We start from the raw sequence: 23,405 nt of genomic DNA on the forward strand, positions 1-23,405 counted from the left end.
ATAGTGTTTGATTCTAAAAGATCATCTTCTGCCTCCCCATTGTAACTTACAAGAAACTCCTTGGATAACACTGACTTCTCACGGTTCACCAACGGTTCTTATTTAAAGGGTAAAAGTGGTATATATTGTGCTGGATATGCAATATTAACTCCTTTTGAAGTACTTGAAGTGGCACCTTTGCCTTTGGCTACTTTGGCTTAACAGGCTGAATTATACACTTATACTAGGGCCAGAATTTTAGCCAAGGACAAACCTGACATTTACACTTACAGTAATATGCTTTTGGAGTGACTCATGATTTTGGAATGTTATGGAAACAGCAGAACTTCTTTACTTCTAGCAGAGATAAAATTAAAAATGGTCCTTATGCCCAGGAATTATTAGATGGCATGCTCTTGCTAGCTACTTTGGCTATCATTAAGGTTGTTGAACATTCTAAACTTGACTCCCTGGAAGCAAAAAGAAATTACCTCACTGATATTTCTGTCATGAACACTTCTGTCAAAGAGCCCAATAACCAAATTTCTATTATGATCCAAAGGGATGTTTTCCCAAAAGACAATCTAGAAAAATTAACTAGGATGCATATTAATTGGTCCCAGAAAAGGAAAGATAAAATGGAAAGTCTAATAACTGTTAGTTAGATAAAAAGAGATAACTTTGGTTTGGGCCAAATAACAATCTAGTCTGCTGGAGACTCTAACATTCCCATTATTGACCACTGTACATGCAGTAAATCATTGGTGTGTTGATAAAATGATAACCTTTGTGAATCAATACTGATGGGGAAATATTAATAAACTTGCAAAAAACGTGCCTACTTTGCTTACCTCACCCACCCAAAATAAAATCTTGGGAAACCTGTCCACACCACCCTTGGACACTTTAAATTACCTACTGAACCATTCGAAGTTTGACAAATGGATTTCATAGAGCTACTCCTGTCTCACAGATATACCTATGTTTCAGTCCCGGCTCATATGTTTTCTGACTAGTCTGAAGCTTTCTATTGTAGGGTGGCTATAGCCTCTTCTGTGGCTAAAATTCTATATGAGAAGATCATCTCTACCTGGGGAACCCCCTTTCTCGGCCCCCTTGCAAATTTTATAGTGATCAGGAAACTCATTTCAACCAATCAGATGATTTGACAGGTCTATGATTTGGGCCAGCTTTACAACACTCTCACTGTTCTTAGTACCCTCAATCCTCAGGAATAGTTGAATGCACTAATGGTATCCTTAAGACTCAAGTCAAAAATTTATAGATAGCCTTCAAATACTCTGGCCAAAGGCTCTGCCACTAGCTCTTTTAAATCTCAGGTCTACCCCTTTTGGGAACCATAAACTCTCACCCATTGAAATAATCACAGGCCACCCAATGCAATTGACTACTGCTCCTTGTGATCCACAGCTAATAAAAGGGATATACTTCAATACAAAAGGACTAAGTGCTTCTGTTGAAAATAATCACACTTTAATAAAACAATCTTTCCACGACATGCTCCTGGAATTCAAAGACCTCAAGCATCATTTCTTACTATCGATAGATTTTATCTATTGGAATACACATCTCTGGAAAGACTCTGTTCAACCGCATTTGAAAGGCCTCTATCAGGTACTATTAACTAACCCTTGTGCTAGTGAACTCCAGGCAGACCCTTGAATTTATGTGTCACGTCTAAAGGAAGCATGACACCATGACACTTGTGAACTAACAATAAAGATTTCCAGAAATTGAAGCAGACGACAGCTGATATCTTTCCCAAGATGATGAGAGCAGGCCTCTGTATCTTCTTCCCCTAATTCATTATTATTTTCCCTTCATTTCTTTCTTGGAACAACAATACCCTTATCTGCATTTCCCAATGCTTTGTAAGAGGGGGAAAACTTTCTGAATGTTTGATCCATCATCAAAAATTTTGGTTTGGATAGGGATCCAAGATAGTGGAGTAGATAACCACTGGTGCCTGCTTCCTTCCATGATCACGTTAAAATTATAACTAAGTTATAGAAAAGTCAACCTGGAGAATCATCTGAAGTGTAGCTGAACAGAAATTTTATAACTAAAGATATAAAGAAAAAGCCATTTGCTGTTATCCATCTAGTCTGCTAGAGACTCTAAAATTTGCCATTACCCATCAGTCTGTCCTAATAAAATGATAAATATATGTCAATAGTGATTCATCAACAGCCAGGTGTAATTGGGTTGGATGTTTGTCAAAAACATATCATAATGCTTACTAAAACAATATAAGATTAGCTAATATACGATAACAGTAAGTGGGGAGAGTGTTAGTTTCCTATTGCTGCATAACAAATTATCCTCAAACCTAGTGGCTTAAAACAGTAAGCATTTGTTATCTCATTTTTCTTGGGTCAGGAATCTGGGCATGCCTCAGCTGGGTTTCTCTGCCTCAAGCTCCCTAGCAGAGTGGCAGTCAGTGTGGACCAAGACTACAGTGTCATCTGAAGACTTGACTGGAGGAGGATCACTCCCATGATTGTTGAGGATTTAGTTCTAGTTGGCTATTGAACTAAGTGCCTCAGTTAGACACAGATAAATCTCAGTTCCTTGCCATGTGGGTTTCTCTATAGGGCAGCTCTCTATATAGCAGCTGGCTTCTCTCAAAGGGAGCAAGAGAACACTGAAGATGGAACCCAGTCTTATTAAAACACAATCTTAAAAGTTATGCTCCAGTACTCCTGACTAATTTTATTCATTTGAAGTTAGTAAGTTTGGTCCACACAAAAGGCAACAGGATTATAAAAAACAAGGGCATGAACGTCAGGAGAGGATCACTGGGAGCCATCTTAGAGGCTGCCTACCACAGAGAGTGAAACAAATATTAAAAGAATGCTGGGTCGTATGGTAATTCTATTCGTAATTTCTTGAGGAACCTCCACACTGCCTTCCATAGTGGCTGCACCAGTCTGCAATCCTTTTTCTCCACAGCCTCTCCAACACTTGTTACCATTTGTCTTGTTGATGAAAGCCATTCTGACTGGGGTGAGGTGATAGCTCATTGTCGTTTTCCTGGGTATCTACCCAAAAAATGTGAAAACATTTCTCTATAAAGACACGCGTATTCCAATGTTCATTGCAGCTTTGTTTACGGTGGCCAAGACATGGAAACAACCAAAATGTCCTTCGATAGATGAATGGATAAAGAAGTTGTGGTATATATATATACACAATGGAATACTATTCGGCGTTAAGGAAAGATGATATAGGAGCATTTGTGACAACATGGATGGATCTTGAGAGTATAATGCTAACTGAAATAAGTCAGACTGAAAAAGCAGAGAACCCTAGGATTTCACTGATATGTGGTATATAAACCAAAAACAACAAAAGAACAAGACAAACAAATGAGAAAGAAAAACTCATAGACACAGACAATTTAGTGGTTACCAGAGGGTAAGGGGGTGGGGGGTGGGTGATGAGGGTAAGGGGGACCAAATATATGGTGATGGAAGGAGAACTGACTCTGGGTGGTGAACACACAATAGAATTTATAGATGATGTAATACAGAATTGTACACCTGAAATCTATGTAAATTTACTAACAATTGTCACCCCAAAAATTTAATAAAAAAAATAAAAATAAAATAAAAAAAACCAATTAAAAAAAAAAGAATGCTATATAGTGTCATTTCATATTAGGGGACATACCTGGGAATACCTGGGAAGAAAAAGCAGTTGACACTCCAAATTCGTAAATTAAGAATAAGGTCTTTCTTTTCCCAAAGCTTCTTACATGTTAAGAGATAGGGTAAGTGTTCAGGACTTAACTAAGAATCCCCACCTCAGATGTAATTACTCCTCTCTGCATAACAATTACCACTACCAGTTAAAGTTTCAGACTAGTGAGTACCACTAAAGCAGCATCAGCATTTACTATCAGGACAATCATTGTGAAGAAAACCAGGAATGAAAAGAATATTGACTTTGGAGTCAGAACTTTGTTAAAAATCCCAGCTCTGTTGTAACTATTGGTATATGTGCTCTTAGGAAAGTCATTACAATTCTTTGAGGTCCAGTTTCATATAAAATGTGGAATGATAGTATTAAATGCTACTATCTATATTTGTGAAGCAGCTATTGGGAGCTATGATGGTTACATAGTAACATTCTACTGTGTTGCTAGAGTGAAAACTAAGGATGTAAAATCTTTGCTTTTTTGAATGACATAATTCTTCCTAATTACTTAGAAATTTTATTTTATACTCTTTGAAATTGAAGCAGAATAGCCTAGGAAATTGACATCCCCTCCAGGGTACAACATGAGGTGCTTCACTAGTTACATATGTAACAAGTGATTGTATCCAGTATCTGTAGCTGGAGGAAAAACAAGAACCAGTTTCATCCAGTTAGGCTGATCGCAAAGACCAGGACCTGAACTTCAGCTAATTATGTTATTATAATCTCATTTACATTGCAGTTACTACGACTCCCATCATGTCCAATGCCATGACAATTAAGGAGAGCCAGTGAAGGAAGAAAAAGGGGGAAACGGAGAGTCCAACCCAGGGGGAGGAATGAATGAACCACAGGGATGCTACATCACCAATTCCCACTTTGAGAGGGATAAATACCACTGATCGTGACTTCCTCAGGGAAAACTCATTCTAAGTTCACCTGTACTTTCCTCTCAAGTGTGTACTTTCATTTTTAATAAATCACTGTAGCTTTCCTGCATCTGTCTTGCTCTTGAATTCCTTCTTGCATGGAGATAAGAACTCAGTCACCACTATTCCGGGTTGAGTCCTCTCTTGGATATCCCTGACGAAAAAATAACTTTTAGACTTACACATAGATTTTAATCGATTCACTATTATGCATATCTTAAAAGTAAAATATGAATAATTAAATAGGTTTTAATTCTTAGGGCTTCTTGAAATTTTTTTGTACAACTCTATTGAATCATTTTTCAACACACAATTGTCAATGCCCATATTTTGTTATGGCTCTTATTTTAATAATGTACTTTAACATATTAAATTATTTTAATATTTAATCAACATAAAACATTTTGAGATTTTACATATTAACAAATATATATTATATGTAACAAATATTTGATGTATATTATATACATATTTTAAAATGCACTAAGTGTTTGAAAACCAGCGCTTCTCTTACAGAACATCTCTGCGCGTGCGCTTGTAGCACAGGCTGCTGAGGTATTGGAGATCAAAGTCCCACTCCAATGCACATGACTTTTAAGTAATATTTTCTCTGTCTTTTGCTCTACATTACGGTGATTGACTCAACTTTGTCTCCCAACCCTTCTAATGAACTTGTCCTTTAACGCTTTAATTCGAATTAATTGTAAAGTCTCAGGAAGTTGCCCAAACGGCGGCAACCCCCTTGGCCCAGCTAAAGAGACCACCGCCGGGGGCGGAGTCCATGGTTACACCATAAAGAAATCTGCGAGGCTGGCGGGTCAGCGCGTTCCCGGAAGTGACGCACTACTTTGCTCTGCGTACAGACGTCTGCGTTGGACTGCAGGAGAAGATGGCGGTCTCCACAGGTCGGTTCCCGGGCCGGGCTGTGTACTTTCCCATCCCGACCCAGCTCTGACCCTTAGCCTGCTGCTAGCAGCCGGGCGCTGACCGTGTGGATGAAGCCGGAGTGCGCCTTCTCGGACGCCGGGCTCCTGTCCGAGCGAAGCCCGGGACAGGGGAGGGTACAGGCTTGACCGGCGCGGAGGGGCCCGGGCGGCCGTCGGGGGCAGCGGGTCGTGCTCGCTCATCGGTCGCGCGTCCGCGGTCTAGGGGCGGGGTGACGCAGACGCGGGTGCACACGTAGGGTCTAGCGGGTAACTGTCCGAGTGTTGAGAGGAAGGCAGTGTGAGAGTGAGGCGAGAGGGCCCTAGGTGGGCGGGTGTCGACCTCCGACAGGCAAGGTGGGATCTGGTTACCCAGCGTTTTGGGTCGAGTAGGGGTCCAGACTCGTCTTGACATGGGTGCAGGAAGAGAGGACTAATGAGAAGAGGACTGTTGCTTTATGAATTACGGAGAGATGACCATTCATATCTCATTGAATACCTGGTATCTTTTTTTCATTTAAGTGAAAAACTGCAGTGCAAACAGAAAAAGGTCAGAACAAGTTGAAAGCTAACTGAACAAAAACGTGGTTTCTTAGCTGTTTAACTTCTCTGTGGTACTGAATACAATGTTCGGTTTTCTATTAGCACAGACTTTGAAATTAAGTTTTAACGCTGAAGTTTTAGAGATTTGAACATTTGAAAAATGTTAAATTGAAAATGAAGTTTTACTACTTAAAAGTGTTAATGCGTATGACCTTTGGAAACAGGATTATAGAACAGTGATTTAATATTTCATGTCATCACTGCATAATAAAACGAATTTTCAAATCTCTGTGCTAAAATGGAAGGCTTCAGTGTTTATTCTGATTGGTACTTTTAAGGTAATACTTCAGGATACATTCTACACATATTTTAACGAAAGAGTGTGTCATAATAATATCATTTATTATGTATAGGTGCCATAGATGATAAGATCTGTAATGATTTTAGCGTTGGGGGAATATTTCAGTGTACTCGGGGTCAGAGCTAACTAATAAAGCAAAGATTATTTAAAAAGTGACTTTTTAGTGTTAACAGCTTTAATTACTGTACCTGATAGGTATTTGAAGTCTAGTGTGCTTGTGAATGGGGCCATATCTTTTTAAAGAGGTGTACTTAATATCTATAGGTTCTTGAAAATTTAGTAACAAAATGGTGCATTTAATTTAATAGTTTTATTTTGTGGATTGCATTGATTATTTACACATGATTTTTTCTCACATACATATGAGGGTGAAAATATTTTGAAAAGACCAAATACTAGATGATTTTAATGGCAGATACTTTTTGTTAACCACGTGTAGTTATTTTCTGAAGTCAAATATAAATACGTTGCTGATAAATTATTAGCATATTATACATTGGGAGCCTGCATTTTCTATAGTTTATATGTTTTATAAATTATAGTTTATATGTTCTATAGTTTATATGTGTGTATAGTTTTTCTATAGCTGATATTTATCTTTCTAATTGTTACAGTTTCATTCTGTTTTTAGATTTATGAAATTAGAAACCTTAACATAATTACAAAGAATGTGTTTTAGGCAGTTAGTTGATCTTTCTTAAAGAACTGAAATTTGTTTTGAAACTTGCTAAAAACTTGCCCTGATCAGTTTAACATTATTCCATTTATCCATATTCTGTGCTTTATGTTATTGATAGTATTGTTGAATTGGGAGAGGGATGAGTGCCGAAGCAGCTTTGGGGTATGTTTTGAAACTTTAAATTTTACTTTTTATTAAACTTTGTATTGTTTGCCTCTCGGTGGTATCACTTTGAAATAAATGTGATACAGCTTGTAATTTAAAATTAGATGAGCCAGATGGATGTAATATATGTTTTTTTATTTAAGTCAAAATAATCTCAATAAAAATAGTTTGATAATAGGCCCCAAAGGAAAAAAAAAACCCTGACAATTATTTTGTCATCTTTTTTAAAGCATTATATTTTAATGTGCATTATCTAAGTCATATATTTTATCCTTTCTCTTACTAGAAGAAAAATTTTTGGAAACAATTCTAATTATACTGAGATGTTTAAGCTGAAACATTTTCCCATTCCAGTTGGTCCTCTTATTTTGCAGATGAGAAAACTGATGCTTGGAGAAATGAAACGTTTTACATAGGTGGTTACTAATGGAGTCAAGATTAGAATCCAGTTTTTTTTTTTAAAATCCTTCGTCTAGTGCTCTTTCTGTTATGAGGAAATATTAATTTGGAATATTCTTCAAGTCGTGAATCTTACTTCCTTTTAGGCTAGAGAGTGGCTTTCACACTTCCTAGCAGAATCCTTGTTTCAGACTCTTAGATGCTTTCGGATGGATGTAGGGCTGTCGTGGAGACCCTACTCTTTTCCAAGAGGCAGAGTCACCTCTGGGGGTCAAGAAGATTCCATAGGACATAGCTTTTAAAAAAGCTATGGGAAAAACTATAGGGAATAGAAATTAGTACATTTAGTACCTGTGATTAAAAAATTTTGTTATGTACTAGTGCTAATAAAAAATTAGCGTTAGATAAACAAGTACGTGCAATAGTTTTCTTAAAAAACTTTTTATTCTAGAATAGTTTTCGATTTACAGAAAAGTTGTGAATATAGTACAGAGTTCCCTTATACCTCATATTCATTTTCCCCTGTTAACGTCTTACATTACTGTGGTACATTTGTCACAATTGTCAACCAGTATTGACACATTATTAACTAAAGTCCACACTATATTTAGATTTCCTTAGTGTTTACCTCATGTCCCATTTCCGTTTCAGGATCCCATTCAGGATACACTGCAATGTGAAATGTTAAAATTTGCTATTAACTTAGTTATACTTAATTACTTAAGTGTTACTATGGGGCTATGAATGTACATGATTCTAAAATGTCAAAGTACTGAGAGATCAAAAAAAAATGGAGTATTTTTTCTTTCATAGGTTTATGTAAGCCGTATGGGTGGAAAACAAAATCGAAATAAAACCTAATTACCCTCTTCAGAAGTGGGCATCATTGTGTATACTAGAACAAGAACTATGTTTTAATTCCCCTGCTTCCCCTAATAGATTACTGTGCTATGCTTGGCATGCCATTGAATCTCTTAAGCCTTGCTTTCCTTATTCCCTCTATGCAAAGATTGGACAGGATTTTGTTTTCCCCATCTTCAAGTTGAGGACACTTATATATGGGTGGAACTTTGGAATAGTAATAGAACAGATTTGCATGCATACATCATAACATGGAACCTGAGAACTAAACAATAGAAGAGCTGAACTGTAGTAGTTTAGTGTATTTCCCTCTTGAGACTTTACTAATTGGCCTGGTAGTGTTTTCTAGGTCAGTTAAGAACCTGGATGTTCTTGATATACATTTGCTTTGATAATATGATTAAATAATATACAGGTAGTCTTTGCACAGTATTACGGGGTGGGGGAAGGGAATGGAGGGTAAAAATGACCGTTCAAACTGAAACTGCAATCTTACTAAGTGAGAAAAATTATGATTATTCTGGGGTATTTGATAATGTTTGCTAAACCATTAAAAACTTCTTGTGGTTACAAGTATGTAGGAAAGTGAATAAAATAGTAAACTAATATTTGTTTAGTACACTATAATTTAAACATTAGTGACATTAAGAATTAAAGTGTTTTATTTCTTTATAAAAAGCTTGTCAAGAGTAGTTTGAACAATGTTTGCCTTTTTTTTTATGTATAACTTACGCGGCACAACCATCTTTTCTATGCTTTGGTGAATTCTCATCCTAAGTTTGGATCAGCTTCCAATGTTTTATCCTTTCTGCCTTGAGTGTTAGGAAATCTCTCTGGGAATTTCTTTATTGTGAAGTTTTTCACTTCCTTTGGGACATTGTCATCCTTTCCTCATAGTCATTTTCCTCATTTACATCAATAAGCTCATCTTCACAAAAGTCCTTTGGTTGCTCATCTAGAGCCTCTTCAACATTTTCATGGTTGGGTATTTCTTCTATGACTATTTACATTTGATTCAAATTTCACTTCCACTGTTACCTGTTTCTTTGTTACACTTTCATCTTTGTTGGCTAATTTCCTATTTTGATTATATTTTTATAGACTGTCACATAGGTTTACCACTGGTAGACAAGGAGACAACAGTACTGTATGCTATCTGTAAGAGAACTGAGTGACAGATATGTACTGACCTATCACCAACAGACTTTGAAAGATGTGAAGTGATTGGCCACTGATAGAATGCTCATCTCTTATTTATATAGTGATTTGTGAACTGAAGAATTAGCAGCAAAGTTTGTACTTTAGGCAATTATTCATAGTTAATATCTGTAGTAACTGAAGTTTGAACTGTGTTGTTGGGGGACTGATGTTATTAACTAAACCATGGTAACCAAAAACCATGCATACGAGGTGTGACAAGTTTGTGAACTTGTTGCAATGATATTGCTAACCTTTTTAAATTTTTTTTTATTAGTTTCAGGTGTACAAAGTAATATAATAGTTAGACATTTAAACCCCTCATAAAGTGATAACCCATCCCCCAAGCTACTACCCCTCTGACATCTTATATAGCTATTGCAATACCACTATCTTCCCTGTGTTGTACTCCACATCCCATGACTATATATATGTATATATTTAGTTGCAGTTGACATTCAGTATTACTCTACTTAGCTTCAGGTGTATGGCATATTGGACACAGTCTATGAAGTGATCCCCCGATAAGTCCAGTGCTCATGTGGCACCTTACATGATCTTTATGACACTGTTGATTATATTCCTCATACTGTATTAACTTAATTTGTATTTCTTAATACCTTCACCTTTTCACCCTTTCCCCAACCCCATTCCCATCTGTCACCCTGATAGATCTAGTATCTATCTGGTACCTTACCTAGTTATTACAATATTATTGACTATATTCCTTATGCTATACCCTACGTCTCCATGACTACTGTATAACAACCAATTTGTACTTCTTAATCTCTTCCCCTTTCACCCATACTGACCCCCGCCCATCTTAAAGAAGTCACTCTAAGATTCCTTGTAATACTGGTTTGGTGGTGGTGAACTCCTTCAGCTTTTTCTTGTTTGGAAAGCTCCTTATCTGTCCTTCAATTCTAAATGATAGCTTTGCTGGGTAGAATAATCTTGGTTTTATGTCGTTGCTTTTTCATCACTTGGAATATTTCCAGCCACTCCCTTCTTGCCTGCAAAGTTTCTGTTGTGAAATCAGATGACAGTCTTATGGGGGCTCCCTTGTAGGTAACTAACTACTTTTCTCTTGCTGTTTTTAAGATTCTCTTTGTCTTTAACTTTTGGCATTTTAATTATGATGTATCTTGGTGTTGGCCTCTGGGTTTATCTTGTTTGGGACTGTGCACTTCTTGGGCTTGTATGTGTATTTCCTTCACCAGGTTAGGGAAGTTTTCTGTCATTATTTCTTCAAATAGGTTTTCGATTCCTTGTTCTCTCTCTTCTCCTGGTACTCTTATAATGTGAATGTTGGTACGCTTGATATTGTCCCGGAGACCTCTTAAACTTTACCTCAACTTTTTGGATTCTTTTTTCTTTTTGCTGTTCTGGTTGGGTGTTTTCTGCTGCCTTATCTTCTATATTACTGGTTGGATCCTCTGCTTCATCTAATCTACTGTTGATTCCCTTTAATATATTTTTCATTTCTGTTATTGTGTCCTTTATTTCTGACTGGTTCTTTTTCATGGTTTCCATCTCCACTTTTATGCTTCCTATCTCTGTTGAAGTTCTCCCTGAGACCACTGAGCCTTCTTATAACCAGTGTTTTGAACTCTGTGTCTGATAGATTGCTTGTCATGGTTTTGCTTAGTTCTTTTTCTGGAGCTTTGTTCTGTTCTTTTATTTGGGACATTTTTCTTTGTCTCCCCATTTTGGCTGCTTCCCTGTGTTTGTTTCTATGTATTAGGTAGGACTGCTATGTCTTCTAGTTTTAGTAGAGTGGCCTTATGTAGTAGCTGTACTGTGGGGTTCAGTGGAGCAGTTTTTCTGGTCACCTGAGCCACGCATTCCAGGTGTGGCCCTTGTGTGGGTTGTGTGTGCCCACCTCTTGTAGTTGAGCCTTGGTTGATAATTGCACATCAGTGGGAGGGACTGACCCTTGGGTTCCCTGATTGTGAGGACTGGCCTTGAGTACAATGGAAGAGTTGTTCTACAGGGGCTGATACTACAAAGCAGGATCTGCCTCAGTAGGACTCTGGTGCCTGTTCAGTCCACCCCTTGTGTGTGTTGTTCTTGGAGGCTGCTGGGTAATACTCCAGCTTGTTTGGAAGTTGCCCACTGCGGGTACCAGCTCCAGGACCACCTTGGAAGGTATAGCTGCAGATCAAGTCTAGTCACAGCCTGTGCCCCAGCCGGGGCCACCCAGCAGGAGCCACAAAGAAATGCACTGATGGCTGCCATCCTTGCTGTGCTTGGAAGGTCCTCGAGAGGCCAAGCTGCAAACCAAGGCTGGCCGCTGCTAGTGCTGCGCTTAGGGCTGCTCACCCAGTGGCACACAACACACTCAAGCCAGGTGATGCTTGTTTGGGCTCCGCAAACCCCTGAGAGACTCTAGGAAAGTCTGCAGCTTGAGCCAAGGCAGGCGGTCTGCACAAAAAAGCCACTGAAAGCAGCCTGGGGTGTGCCCGAAAGTTGGGCGGGGCCAGGTCCTAAATCGCCAGGGCATGGCATACAAATGTCGGAGACTCAGATATGGCGGCTGCACACATGGGGATGGGGGAGGGCTCAGCAAAGAAACAATGGTCTCCACCGGCTCGCCCATCCTGGAGAAAGCCGCCTCTCCAGCACCCCGTCCCAAGCCAGACACCTCAATTCCCCACCATCTGTTCCTGCTGCTTCTCCAGCCGCTGCCCCAGCACTGGAGCTCGGAGTGAGTGATTCTGTTGGGAGGTGAGTCCGCCTGCAATCCCTTTAAGAGGAGGGCCTGAGAGTGCAGCCGCCCTCAGTTTCACTCAGTCACAATCTCCTCTGGTTTTCACAACAGAAATTACAGGGACTTTTCTCCCTGGCACTGGAATCCTTGGCTGGGCTGGGACTGGGACCTCTCGCTCCTCTGGGGATCGGAGGGACCCCCCCACAACTGCAGTATCCTTCCCAGTCATTAATGGTCACATGCAGCTGCAGCTGTGGGACATGCAGCTGTGGGACCAGCCGGTTCCGTGTCTCTACCCTTCCTACCAGTCTAGGTGGCTTCTTCTGCATGTCCTTAGTTGAAAGGCTTCACTTCAGTTTGATTTTAGGCAATTCTCAATAATGGTGTGTTGTGGCCCACGCGACTAGGAGGGCTCTGCCTGAGGGGGAAGGGTGAGAAGATTGAGAAAAGACACAGAGACAGGAAAGCTGGGATCGGTAGGTCCACCGTCCATGGATGGCGGAGCAGTGGCGCAGTTTTTATTATTCACACAGTTTTTTACTGTCTTAGACCAATAGTCTACACAAGTAAGTATTAGCAGAACAAGTACGTATCAGTAGAACATTCCATTCTGTACATTGGCAAGTTTGTATGCCTGTGGCTGCATTAGTGTTATCTTGTTCTTCCTGGGAAGATTGCTGAGGTGAGGCTTCCCATGAGAATGACCTTGCAGGCTGCAAGGCCCTTGTCAGCTGAGAGCCTGCTCTCCATGATGGTGGTTTTGTAGATTAGTTGTAATTTTGATGTGGTTGTGAGAGAAGGTAAGTACAGCGTATACTTACTGTGCCATCTTGGTTGTCCCGATGTTGCTAACCTTTTTTGATATTAGAGGGATTGTTCATTATGAATTTGTACCAACTGGACAAACAGTTAATCAAGTTTACTATTTGGAAATATTGAAAAGGCTGCATGAAAAAGATAACCTGAACATTTTGCCAACAGGTCATGGCTCTTGCATCACAACGATGCACCAGCTCACAAGGCACTGTTTGTGAGGGAGTTTTTAGCCAGTAAATAAATAACTGTTGGAACACCCTCCCTACTCACCCAATCTGGTCCCCAGTGACTTCTTTCTTAACCAGAAGATAAAGGAAATATTGAAAAGAAGACATTTGGATGACATTTAGGACATCAGGTGTAATATGACGACAGTTCTGATGGCCCTTCCAGAAAGATTTCCAAAATTGCTTTGAAGGGTGGACTAGGAGCTGGCATTGGTACATAGCTTCCCAAGGGGAGTACTTCAAAGGTGACCGTAGTGATATTCAGCAATGAGGTATGTAGCACTTTTTCTAGGATGAGTTTGCAAATTTAATTGTCCAACCTCATACAGAAATCATGGAAAAAGCAGAGATTGCTCTAATGTGAAAATATCCACTTAGTAATTATTTGGGGAGCTGTTTGACACAAAACTTCAAAGAAGCAGATATGAGGCATGTAGACTAGAAAAAAATAGAATAAAATTCAGTGTTCAAAGTTTGTTAAAGTAGTTGACTTTTAAAGAGCCAATGTATTTATTAAAAAATCTTTGAGATAATAGATGGGACTTCAGGACAGGGTTTGAAAATGATTTATTCTTGTTTATAAATTCTTAGCTGATTTGTGTAAGAGCAGATATTATTTACAGTTTTAATTGGAACGCAGCAAAGTTTCAAACCATAGAAGGAGAGAAATCTTTATGGCCTTATATTGGTCTATATATATTGAAATAGTTTTTTCTAATGGAAAGTACATTATGGGTCATCTAGACTATAGGCCATGAGCAGTGGCAATATAGATATGAAGTGACTTTCACAAGATTGTTTAGCTAGATGAGTCCAGAGCTTGTTACTTGATTCTACATTCTTTGATGCTCTTTCTGTATCACACTATTCTATAAACTTTTTGGTTGCTTTCATTTAGTGGGAACCCAGTGTTATTTATAAATGCCATGAAGGATCAAGACACCTTGATAGAGTCTAATGGCATTATAAGTAAATAAAACTACGTGTTCTTTTAAAGAGTGAATGTGTTGAAAGAATAACAAAAAATTTAGGAAGACTGATCTTAGTGGCTAAATATTGGTACACATTTATACAAATCTTTTTTGTGTGCACACACATTTGGTATTGCAGGCAAATACATATATATATTATATATATATTATATATATACATATTATATATATATATATATACATATTATTTGTTCCCTTAGTGATTCTTATAAATCAGATTTTCCCTCAGATTTTATTTTGGGGAGGGGACGGGAGTTTGTTGGCATCCCTGTGAGGGGGTTTATAGAAACTCATCTCTATATCAGAAGTAGGAATCACCACCTGATGAGTTATCTTAAACATTTCCAGTATTGCTCATAAGGTGACCCTTTAGGACATTAAATACTGATTCTTTCTGCCCTTTTCTATCCCCGTTTTTCTTCTTTCCCGAATAGGGTGCCTCTGGGTAAGATTGTATATGTTTTTCAGATAGGAAGAACTTGGTGCCAAGATTTGTGGGCTTGGGAAGACTGGGCAACTGCTGTGTAACCTGGCCTCCTTATTCTCTCCCAGGGTTTTGAAATAGTTACTAGGATCCTGTGGAAAAAGTCCAGTCCTTTTCACAATGTCCTTGATTACACCTTTGAGTGATGGGTCATAAGAAATATGAAGCTTCTAGGAGATGGAGCTGTAAATGAATATTGAGTTTGGTTTCAGGGAGTTACTCGTTTCTACTTTGCTTTTTAAAACACATTTATTGTGATATAATTTACATACCATATTTTTAACCTATTGAAAGTGTACATACAACTCATTGGTTTTTGTATATTTACAAGTGTGTTCAATCATTACCGCAATCATTTTTGAATATTTTTATCACCTCAAAGAAATGCTGTACCTGTATCTAAGATATAGCGGTGAAAATCCTCCCCCTTTTATCCCCTGGCAATCCCTAATCTACTTTGTCTCTATAGATTCTGAACTTTCACATGAATAGGATTATATAGTACAATGTGGTCTTCTGTGTCTGGCTCCTTTCACTTAGTACAATGTTTTCAAAGTTTATCCATGTTGCAGCGTGTATCAGTATTTCAACCCTTTTTATGGCTGAATAATATTCCATTGTTTATGTATACCACATTTTATTTACCCATTCATCTGTTGATTTGGTTGTTTCCACCTTTTGACTAGTATGAGTAATGGTGCTATAAACATTTGTGTACAGGTTTCTGTATGGGCTTGTTTTATTTTTGGGGGTATATACCTAGGAGTGAAATTACTGGGTCCTATGGTAACTGTTTAATTGAGAAAGTGCTAGACTGTTTTCTAAAGGGAAAATATTTTATATTTCCACCATCGGTGAACAAGAGTCCTGTGATTTCTCCACATCCTCCAACACTTATTGCTTGACTCTTATTCTAGCTAGCTATCCTAGAGAGTGTGACATGGTATTTCATTGTGATTGACATTTTGATTTACGTTTCCCTCATGAATGTTTTCTGAGCATCATGTCATGTGCTTATTACCTATCTGTATATCTTATTTGGAGAAATGTCTGTTCAGATCCTTTTTTCATTTTTTAATTGTTTTTTTTTTTTAGCTGTTGAGTTGTCAGAGTTTTTTTTTTTAAGAGTTCTTTATATTCTAGATGCAAGTTTGTTATCAGATATATGGTTTGTAAGTGTTTTCTCCCATTCTGTAGGTGTTTTTCATTTTCTTGGTGGTGTCCTTTGAAGTGCAAAAAAATTTTTAGTTTTGATAAAGTTCAATTTTTTTTCCTATTTTATTAGGATGCAAATTCAGGCTTTTGATATGTACTTCATCACCTAGCTGTTTTAAAAATATGTTGACATAATGTATGTTCTCATTGATGATTTGGTTATTATTTTACATGATTACCATTATGATAGAGGGTAGGTGTTTAAGCTCTACCTTGCCAGGTGTGAGGTTTAACCTTACATTAAAAAAAGGTATATAGTCAGATATCATGCATACTCCAAGCAGATTATTCTTTGTAAGTACTGTGATTATGCCATAGATTTTTCAGTATAGTAACTAGAATGTTATTGAAAAATGCAAGCAATGCATAGCTTGGTGTTCTCTTTGTTATTCATGCTAGTGTCACTTGCTACGCAAATTATAAATTTTGGTTTACTCAACAGTGTTGATGTAGGTAGTTATTTCCTGAGAGGAAGTACTTATGTTATGGAAAAGTCTTTAATTTTCTGAAGTGTTTGCCGTACAAGCAGTGAATTGGAGGGATTTTTGTTTAATATGATTTGGAGGGGTATTTACTCATTTTGTTTCATATGATATTCTGACTTTGGAAGCTAACTGCAGCATCATAGACTCAGAGGAGAGCATACTCATTTAAGTGTTCTCTGTAAGAAGACCTCCCATCTTCCAGAGTGTACAGGTTTTGCACTCCAGATTCACCCTTTTGCAAATCAAATTCACCCTTTTGCAAATCAAATCCATCCTTTTGCAGATCAAAAATTTCCACAAAAATGTTTTCTTAATCTTTGTAATAAAAATAAATCTAATGTTAAGTTATTGTTAAAATTAAACATTTTATTGCATGTATTTAATAAACAAAATATTTAACATCAGAAATACTTATAGCTTCATTTATAATGTTTCTGCTGCTGCTCATGGTAATGCCATGTGCATATTCATAAAATAATTATGACGATCTGTAGAAGTAATAGTTGCAATGGAATGAATAATAACATCTACTAAATGTTCGTGGTTTGATGGATCAGCCAAAATATTTCTTGGGCAGAACTTAATTTTTGGAAAACGAAGGTGCAATCTAAAGTTAATACACCTGCTCGTGTGACAGTGCAAACGATTAGAGGATGAAATGTTTCTCTCATTGCAGCAATAAACATTCAGGGAATGGTGTGGCATGAAGTAATTGCACATTCTATGGTTACTTTAAATATTTTTTGCAAATTTCTTCAGAGATTATTGCAGAAATTGGATGAAGATAATCTGGAAGAAGTGTGGTTTGTTTTGGCCAATGTAACCCTCCACAAAATCCAGGAAGTGCGTGATCTTGTTGGTCAGACAAGATACACTTTATTATTTCTACTGCTATACTCTCCAATGATGAACTCCATTGAAGAAGTTTTTTAAAAAATTAAGTTCTGTGCAAAAAATATTTTGACTGACCCATCAAACCATGAATATTTAGTAGATGTTATTAATCATTCTGTTGCAACTATTACTCCTACAGATTGTCATAATTATTTTATGAATATGTATATGGAATTGCCATGATCAGCGACAGAAAAACCATTATAAATGAAGCTATAAGTAAATAAGTATTTCTGATGTTAAATAACTATTTTATGTTTATTATTAAATACCTGCAATAAAATGTTTAATTTTAACAATAACTTAACATTGGATTTATTTTTATTACAAAGATTAAGAAAACATTTTTGTGGAAAAAAATTTGATCAGCAAAAGGATGAACTTGATTTGCAAAAAGATGAATTTGATTTGCGAAAGGGTGAATTTGATTTGCAAAAGGATGAATTTGGAGTGCAAAACCTGTATGCCATTCCTAATTTTACTTAAAAATTTGACTAGAAAGGAACAAGAGTATATTGTACATTACCTAATTTTCCTCCACTCCCTAGTTTATTCTAAGGGACTTATCCTTTCCTAGTTCTCTAGCAAACATTGTTAGCTGATTTTCTGGAGAATTTTTAAGTATCTTCTGTATGCTCCCTTGGTCAGGGAGATACGAGGCCTGATCAAAAAACACAGTGAATGTTTAAATAAAAAAAATTATGGACCGGCCCGGTGGCTCAGGTGGTTAGAGCTCCGTGCTCCTAACTCTGAAGTCGTCCGGTTCGATTCCCACGTGGGCCAGTGGGCTCTCAACGACAAGGTTGCCATTTCAGTTCCGCGATTCCCATAAGGGATGGTGGGCACTGCCCCCTGCAACTAAAATTGAACACGGCACCTTGAGCTGTGCTGCCGCTGAGCTCCCGGATGGCTCGGTTGGAGCGTGTCCTCTCAACCACAAGGTTGTCAGTTTCATTCCTCGACTCCCGCAAGGGATGGTGGGCTGTGCCCCCTGCACCTATCAATGGCAACTGGACCTGGAGCTGAGCTGTGCCCTCCACAAATAAGACTGAAAGGACAACAACTTGACTTGGAAGAAAGTCCTGGAAGTACACACTGTTTCCCAATAAAGTCCTGTTCCCCTTCCCCAATAAAATGTTTTTTTAAAAAATTTTTCCCCCAATAAAATCTTAAAAGAAAAATTATTACAGTAAAAGACATTGCCATTACTCCCCATTAAAATACTCCCCCTCAGTTCGAACACATTTATCCCGTCATTCTTGACACTTTCTGAAGCAGTTGTGGAAGTCCTCTTTCATGAGCTTGTTTAATTGCGCTGTCATGTCTGCCTCGATGTCCTGAATTGATTCAAAACGGTTTCCTTTCGTGGTCATTTTGACTTTAGGGAAGAGCCAGAATTGCACGGTACCAGATCTGGTGAATGAGGTGGATGAGGACACATTGTAATGTTTTTATTTGACAGAAAGTGCCATACTCTGCAGAAGCAATGTGTGACACGGAGCAGTTGTCATGATGGAGGATGAAACTGTTTGCCCACTTCATGTTAATGCATTGTTCGTGATCCATGATTTACGGCACACTTTAAAACACACCTTCTCTTAACTGTAGCTCCCACACGACTGACTGCACTAAACAACTTAAAACTGTTACTAAGGTTCGATGCTCCGCGCAGCTTCCCATATTGAAGATTCCTGCCTTTCTGTTGTCGGCACTCAGCAGTAGCATTCACTGTAGTTTCTGATCCCACCTCACGTAATTATGTACAAATATAATTTTTCCCATAGTTCTGCTACCAGCATTGATTGTGTTTAGTATGTTTGATTTTTTTTTTTTTTTAGATTTTATTGGGGAAGGGGAACAGGACTTTATTGGGGAACAGTATGTACTTCCAGGCCTTTTTTCCAAGTCAAGTTGTTGTCCTTTCAATCTTAGTTGTGGAGGGTGCCGTTCAGCTTCAAGTTGTTGTTCTTTCAGTCTTAATTGTGGAGGGCGCAGCTCAGCTCCAGGTCCAGTTGCTATTTTCTAGTGCTGAGCCATCTGGGAGCTCAGAGGCAGCTCAGCTCAAGGTGCCGTGTTCAATTTTAGTGGCAGGGGGCAGTGCCCACCATCCCTTGTGGAAGTTGAGGAATTGAACTGGCAACCTTGTGGTTGAGAGCCTGTGCTCCAACCAGCGGAGCCCCCCATCCCTTGCCGGACTCGAGGAATTGAACTGGCACCCTTGTGGTTGGCAGCCCACTGGCCCATGTGGGAATCGAACCGGCAGCCTTCGGAGTTAGGAGCATGGAGCTCTAACCGCCTGAGCCACCGGGCCGGCCCCTAGTATGTTTTTATTATTTTTTGATGGGTGTATAATAACATCATAACTCTTTTAGCTTGCGTATTTTTCGTGTTTGGTTTATTTCCCTGTGAAATTAGCAGTTGTATTTCAGATCTATGAAACATATATTGTCCATTTACTACTTGTTCAGTGAAACTGATTATTGATATTATAGGGTTTTTCATAGTTTAAAAATTAACTTGAAAATTTTATACCTTATATTTTATTTTGCCTTTTGTTTTGACTTTTTTTTTTTTTAAACTTCTTGAGATGGAGTCATGTCTCATGCTCTGAATCAGTGCTCCAAATGCAGTGAAGGGCACTTAAATGGGGAGGAAAATTAAATTCCACCTTTCAGTGCAAAAAATAGCAAAAAATTACTGGCTGTCTTTAATCTGCCACAAGATATGAATCTTGACTATTTTGATTGAGAGTTAATACATAAAAGAATCATGACTTTTTAAGAGTAAAACAATGTAAATTGCACAACACTAAACCTGCATTTAACCTTTAATTCAAAAGACATTTCAGGCATCAGTAAATAGGTTGTTTTGCTTAAAAATCTGTTTGTGGTAACTTGTTTTCATGGAGTTGAAGAATCCTAAATTTAGAAGGAGCTTTAGAAATATTGTGGTTAAGTGGGGATTCTGAACCAGAAGATAGAGATAGGGGGCAGAGACAAGGCAACAGGATTTCTTCTTCCTGCTCCTTTTTTTTTTTTCTCCCAGTGCAGTAGATCTCCCTCCTATACTATGCTCCTATGTGTTGGTCATTAAGATATGCTGAAATGGACAAAATGTCATACATCGTTGGTGTAATTTAACTTAGTCCCACATTTTACATCGAAGTAGGCAAAGTGGAAAAAGAAAACACTATTTGCCCAGATTCATCTGACTAGTTTTGTGGTAAAGCAAAACTACCACTTTATGAAAATTTCATGTTGCCTTTTTCTTTTTTTCTTAGCACTTCTCTTATTCTAATTGATTTCTGTGTCTTGCTTCCATTTTAAACTGTAAGCTCCATGAGGGTCGGGACATGACTATCAGTGGTAGATCCCATTGACCTACCACAGTTCCTGGCTTGTTAACATTTAATGGTTAATTGGAAATAACTAAAGCCACAAAATTAGAATAAGAAAACGAACCACAATTTTCTTACTTGAAGCACTTAACATTGCTTCCTTTATTGTTCCCTTGATTAATCTTTCATCACAACTCAGGTTATTCTCCCTATCTTTCTTTCAAGTCTATGAATTTATGTTTAAAACCCCTTCCTGGAAAGCAGTAAGAGGGAAATTCATAGCACTGCAGGCCTACCTAAAGAAACAAGAAACATCACTAATTGACAGTTTATCTTCACACTTAAGGGATCTGGAAAAAGAACAGCAAAATAAGCCCAAGGGAGCACAAGAAAGGAGATAATAAGAATCAGAGCAGAAATAAATGAAATAGAAACCAGAAAAACAATACAAAAGATCAATGAATCCAAGAGTTGGATCTTAGAGAAGATAAACAAAATTGACAAACCTTTAGCCAGACTGATTTAAAAAAAGAGAGAGAGAGGACCCAAATTAATAAAATCAGAAATGAAAGAGGAGAAGTGACAACAGACACCACAGAAATACAAAAAATTTTAAGAAATTACTATGAGCAACTATATGCCAACAAATTTGACAATCTGGGCGAAATGGACAATTTTCTAGAGGCGCACAACCTTCCAAGGCTAACTCAAGAAGAAACAGAAAGCCTGAACAGTCTGATTACCACCAGGGAAATTGAATCAGTAATCAATAATCTCCCAAGAAACAAAAGCCCTGGATCAGATGGCTTTATAGGTGAATTTTTCAACACGTTCAAAAAAGAATTATCACCTATTCTCCTCAAGCTCTTCCAAAAAATCCAGAAGGAAGGAAGACTCCCAAACACTTTTTATGAAGCCACTATCACCCTGATCCCAAAATCATGGAAAAACACCATAAAAAAAGGAAACTACAGGGCGATATCTCTAATGAACATAGATGCAAAAATTCTCAACAAAATATTAACAAACAGAATTCAGCAATACATTAAAAAGATCATACACCATGATCAAGGGGAATTCATCCCTGGTATGCAAGGGTGGTTCAACATACGCAAATCAATTAATGTGATACACTACATTAACAAAATGAAAAATAAAAATCACATGATCATATCAATAGACGCAGAAAAAGCATTTGATAAAATGCAGCAACCTTTTATGATATAAACCCATTAGAAAGTGGGAATAGAGGGATCATATCTTAACATAATAAAGGCTATATATGACAAACCCACAGCTAACATCATACTCAATGGGGAAAAGCTAAAACCATTCCCCCTAAGATCAGGAACAAGACAAGGTTGCCCACTTTCGCCACTTCTATTCAACATAGTGTTGGAAGTTCTAGCCACAGCACTCAGACAAGAAAAAGAAATAAAAGGCATCCAAATTGGTAAGGAGGAAGTAGAATTATCATTATATGCAGATGATATGATACTATATATAGAGAACCCTAAAGACTCCACCAAGAAACTGTTAGAACTGATAGATGAATTTAGTAAAGTAGCAGGATATAAAATTAATATTCAGAAATCAGTTGCATTTGTATATACCAATGATAAAATATCAGAAGGAGAAATGAAAAAAACAATTCCATTTACAATTGCTCCAAAGACTATAAAATATCTGGGAATAAATCTAACCAAAGATGTAAAAGATCTGTACTCAGAAAATTATAAGACACTGAAGAAAGAAATGAAAGAAGACATAAATAGATGGAAACACATTGCATGTTCATGGATAGGAAGAATTAATATAGTTAAAATGTCCATACTGCCTAAGGCAATATACATATTCAATGCAATTCCTATCAAACTACCAACAACGTTTTTCACAAAAATAGAACATATAATCCTAAAATTTATTTATTTATTTTTCTAAAACTTATATGGGACCATAAAAGACCCTGGATATCCTCAGCAATGTTGAAAAATAAGAACAAAGTGGGAGGTATAACGATACCTGACTTCAAACTATACTACAAGGCTACAGTAATCAAAACAGCATGGTACTGGCATAAAAATAGACACATAGATCAATGGAACAGAATAGAGAGTCCAGAAGTAAATCCATGGCTGTATGCCCATCTAATCTACGATAATGGAAGCAAGAATATACGATGGGGTAAAGACAGTCCGTTCAATAAGTGCTGTTGGGAAACCTGGACAGACACATGCAAGAAAATGAAGCTGGACCACCTCCTTACACCATATACAAAAACAAATTCAAAATGGCTTAAAGACTTATAATGTAAGATCTGAAACCATAAAATATCTAGAAGAAAATATAGGAAGAAACTTCATGGACATTACCCAGAGTAAGATTTTCAGTGATATATCCCCTCGCGCGAGGGGAGTAAGAGAAAAAATAAACATGGGGTATACATCAAACTGAAAAGTTTTTTTTCACAGCAAAGGAAACCATCAATA

At 37.7% G+C, this 23,405-nt stretch overlaps 1 protein-coding gene across 7 annotated transcripts in view; it reads left to right on the forward strand.

Moving 5' to 3' along the window:
• The first annotated feature begins 5,489 nt into the window (after positions 1-5,489).
• Positions 5,490-23,405, forward strand: part of UBE2V2 (ubiquitin conjugating enzyme E2 V2) — a 340,366-nt gene continuing 322,450 nt past the window's right edge. For all 7 annotated transcript variants that reach the window (XM_081070685.1, XM_081070683.1, XM_081070688.1 and 4 more), the window contains exon 1: positions 5,490-5,533. In XM_081070685.1, coding sequence (XP_080926811.1) covers positions 5,518-5,533 — 16 coding nt within the window. In that variant the 5' untranslated portion in view covers positions 5,490-5,517. The remainder of the gene's footprint in view (positions 5,534-23,405) is intronic.

This window comes from Rhinolophus hipposideros (assembly GCF_964194185.1).
Source record: "Rhinolophus hipposideros genome assembly, chromosome: 13".
NCBI classification, from domain to species: Eukaryota; Metazoa; Chordata; class Mammalia; order Chiroptera; family Rhinolophidae; genus Rhinolophus; species Rhinolophus hipposideros.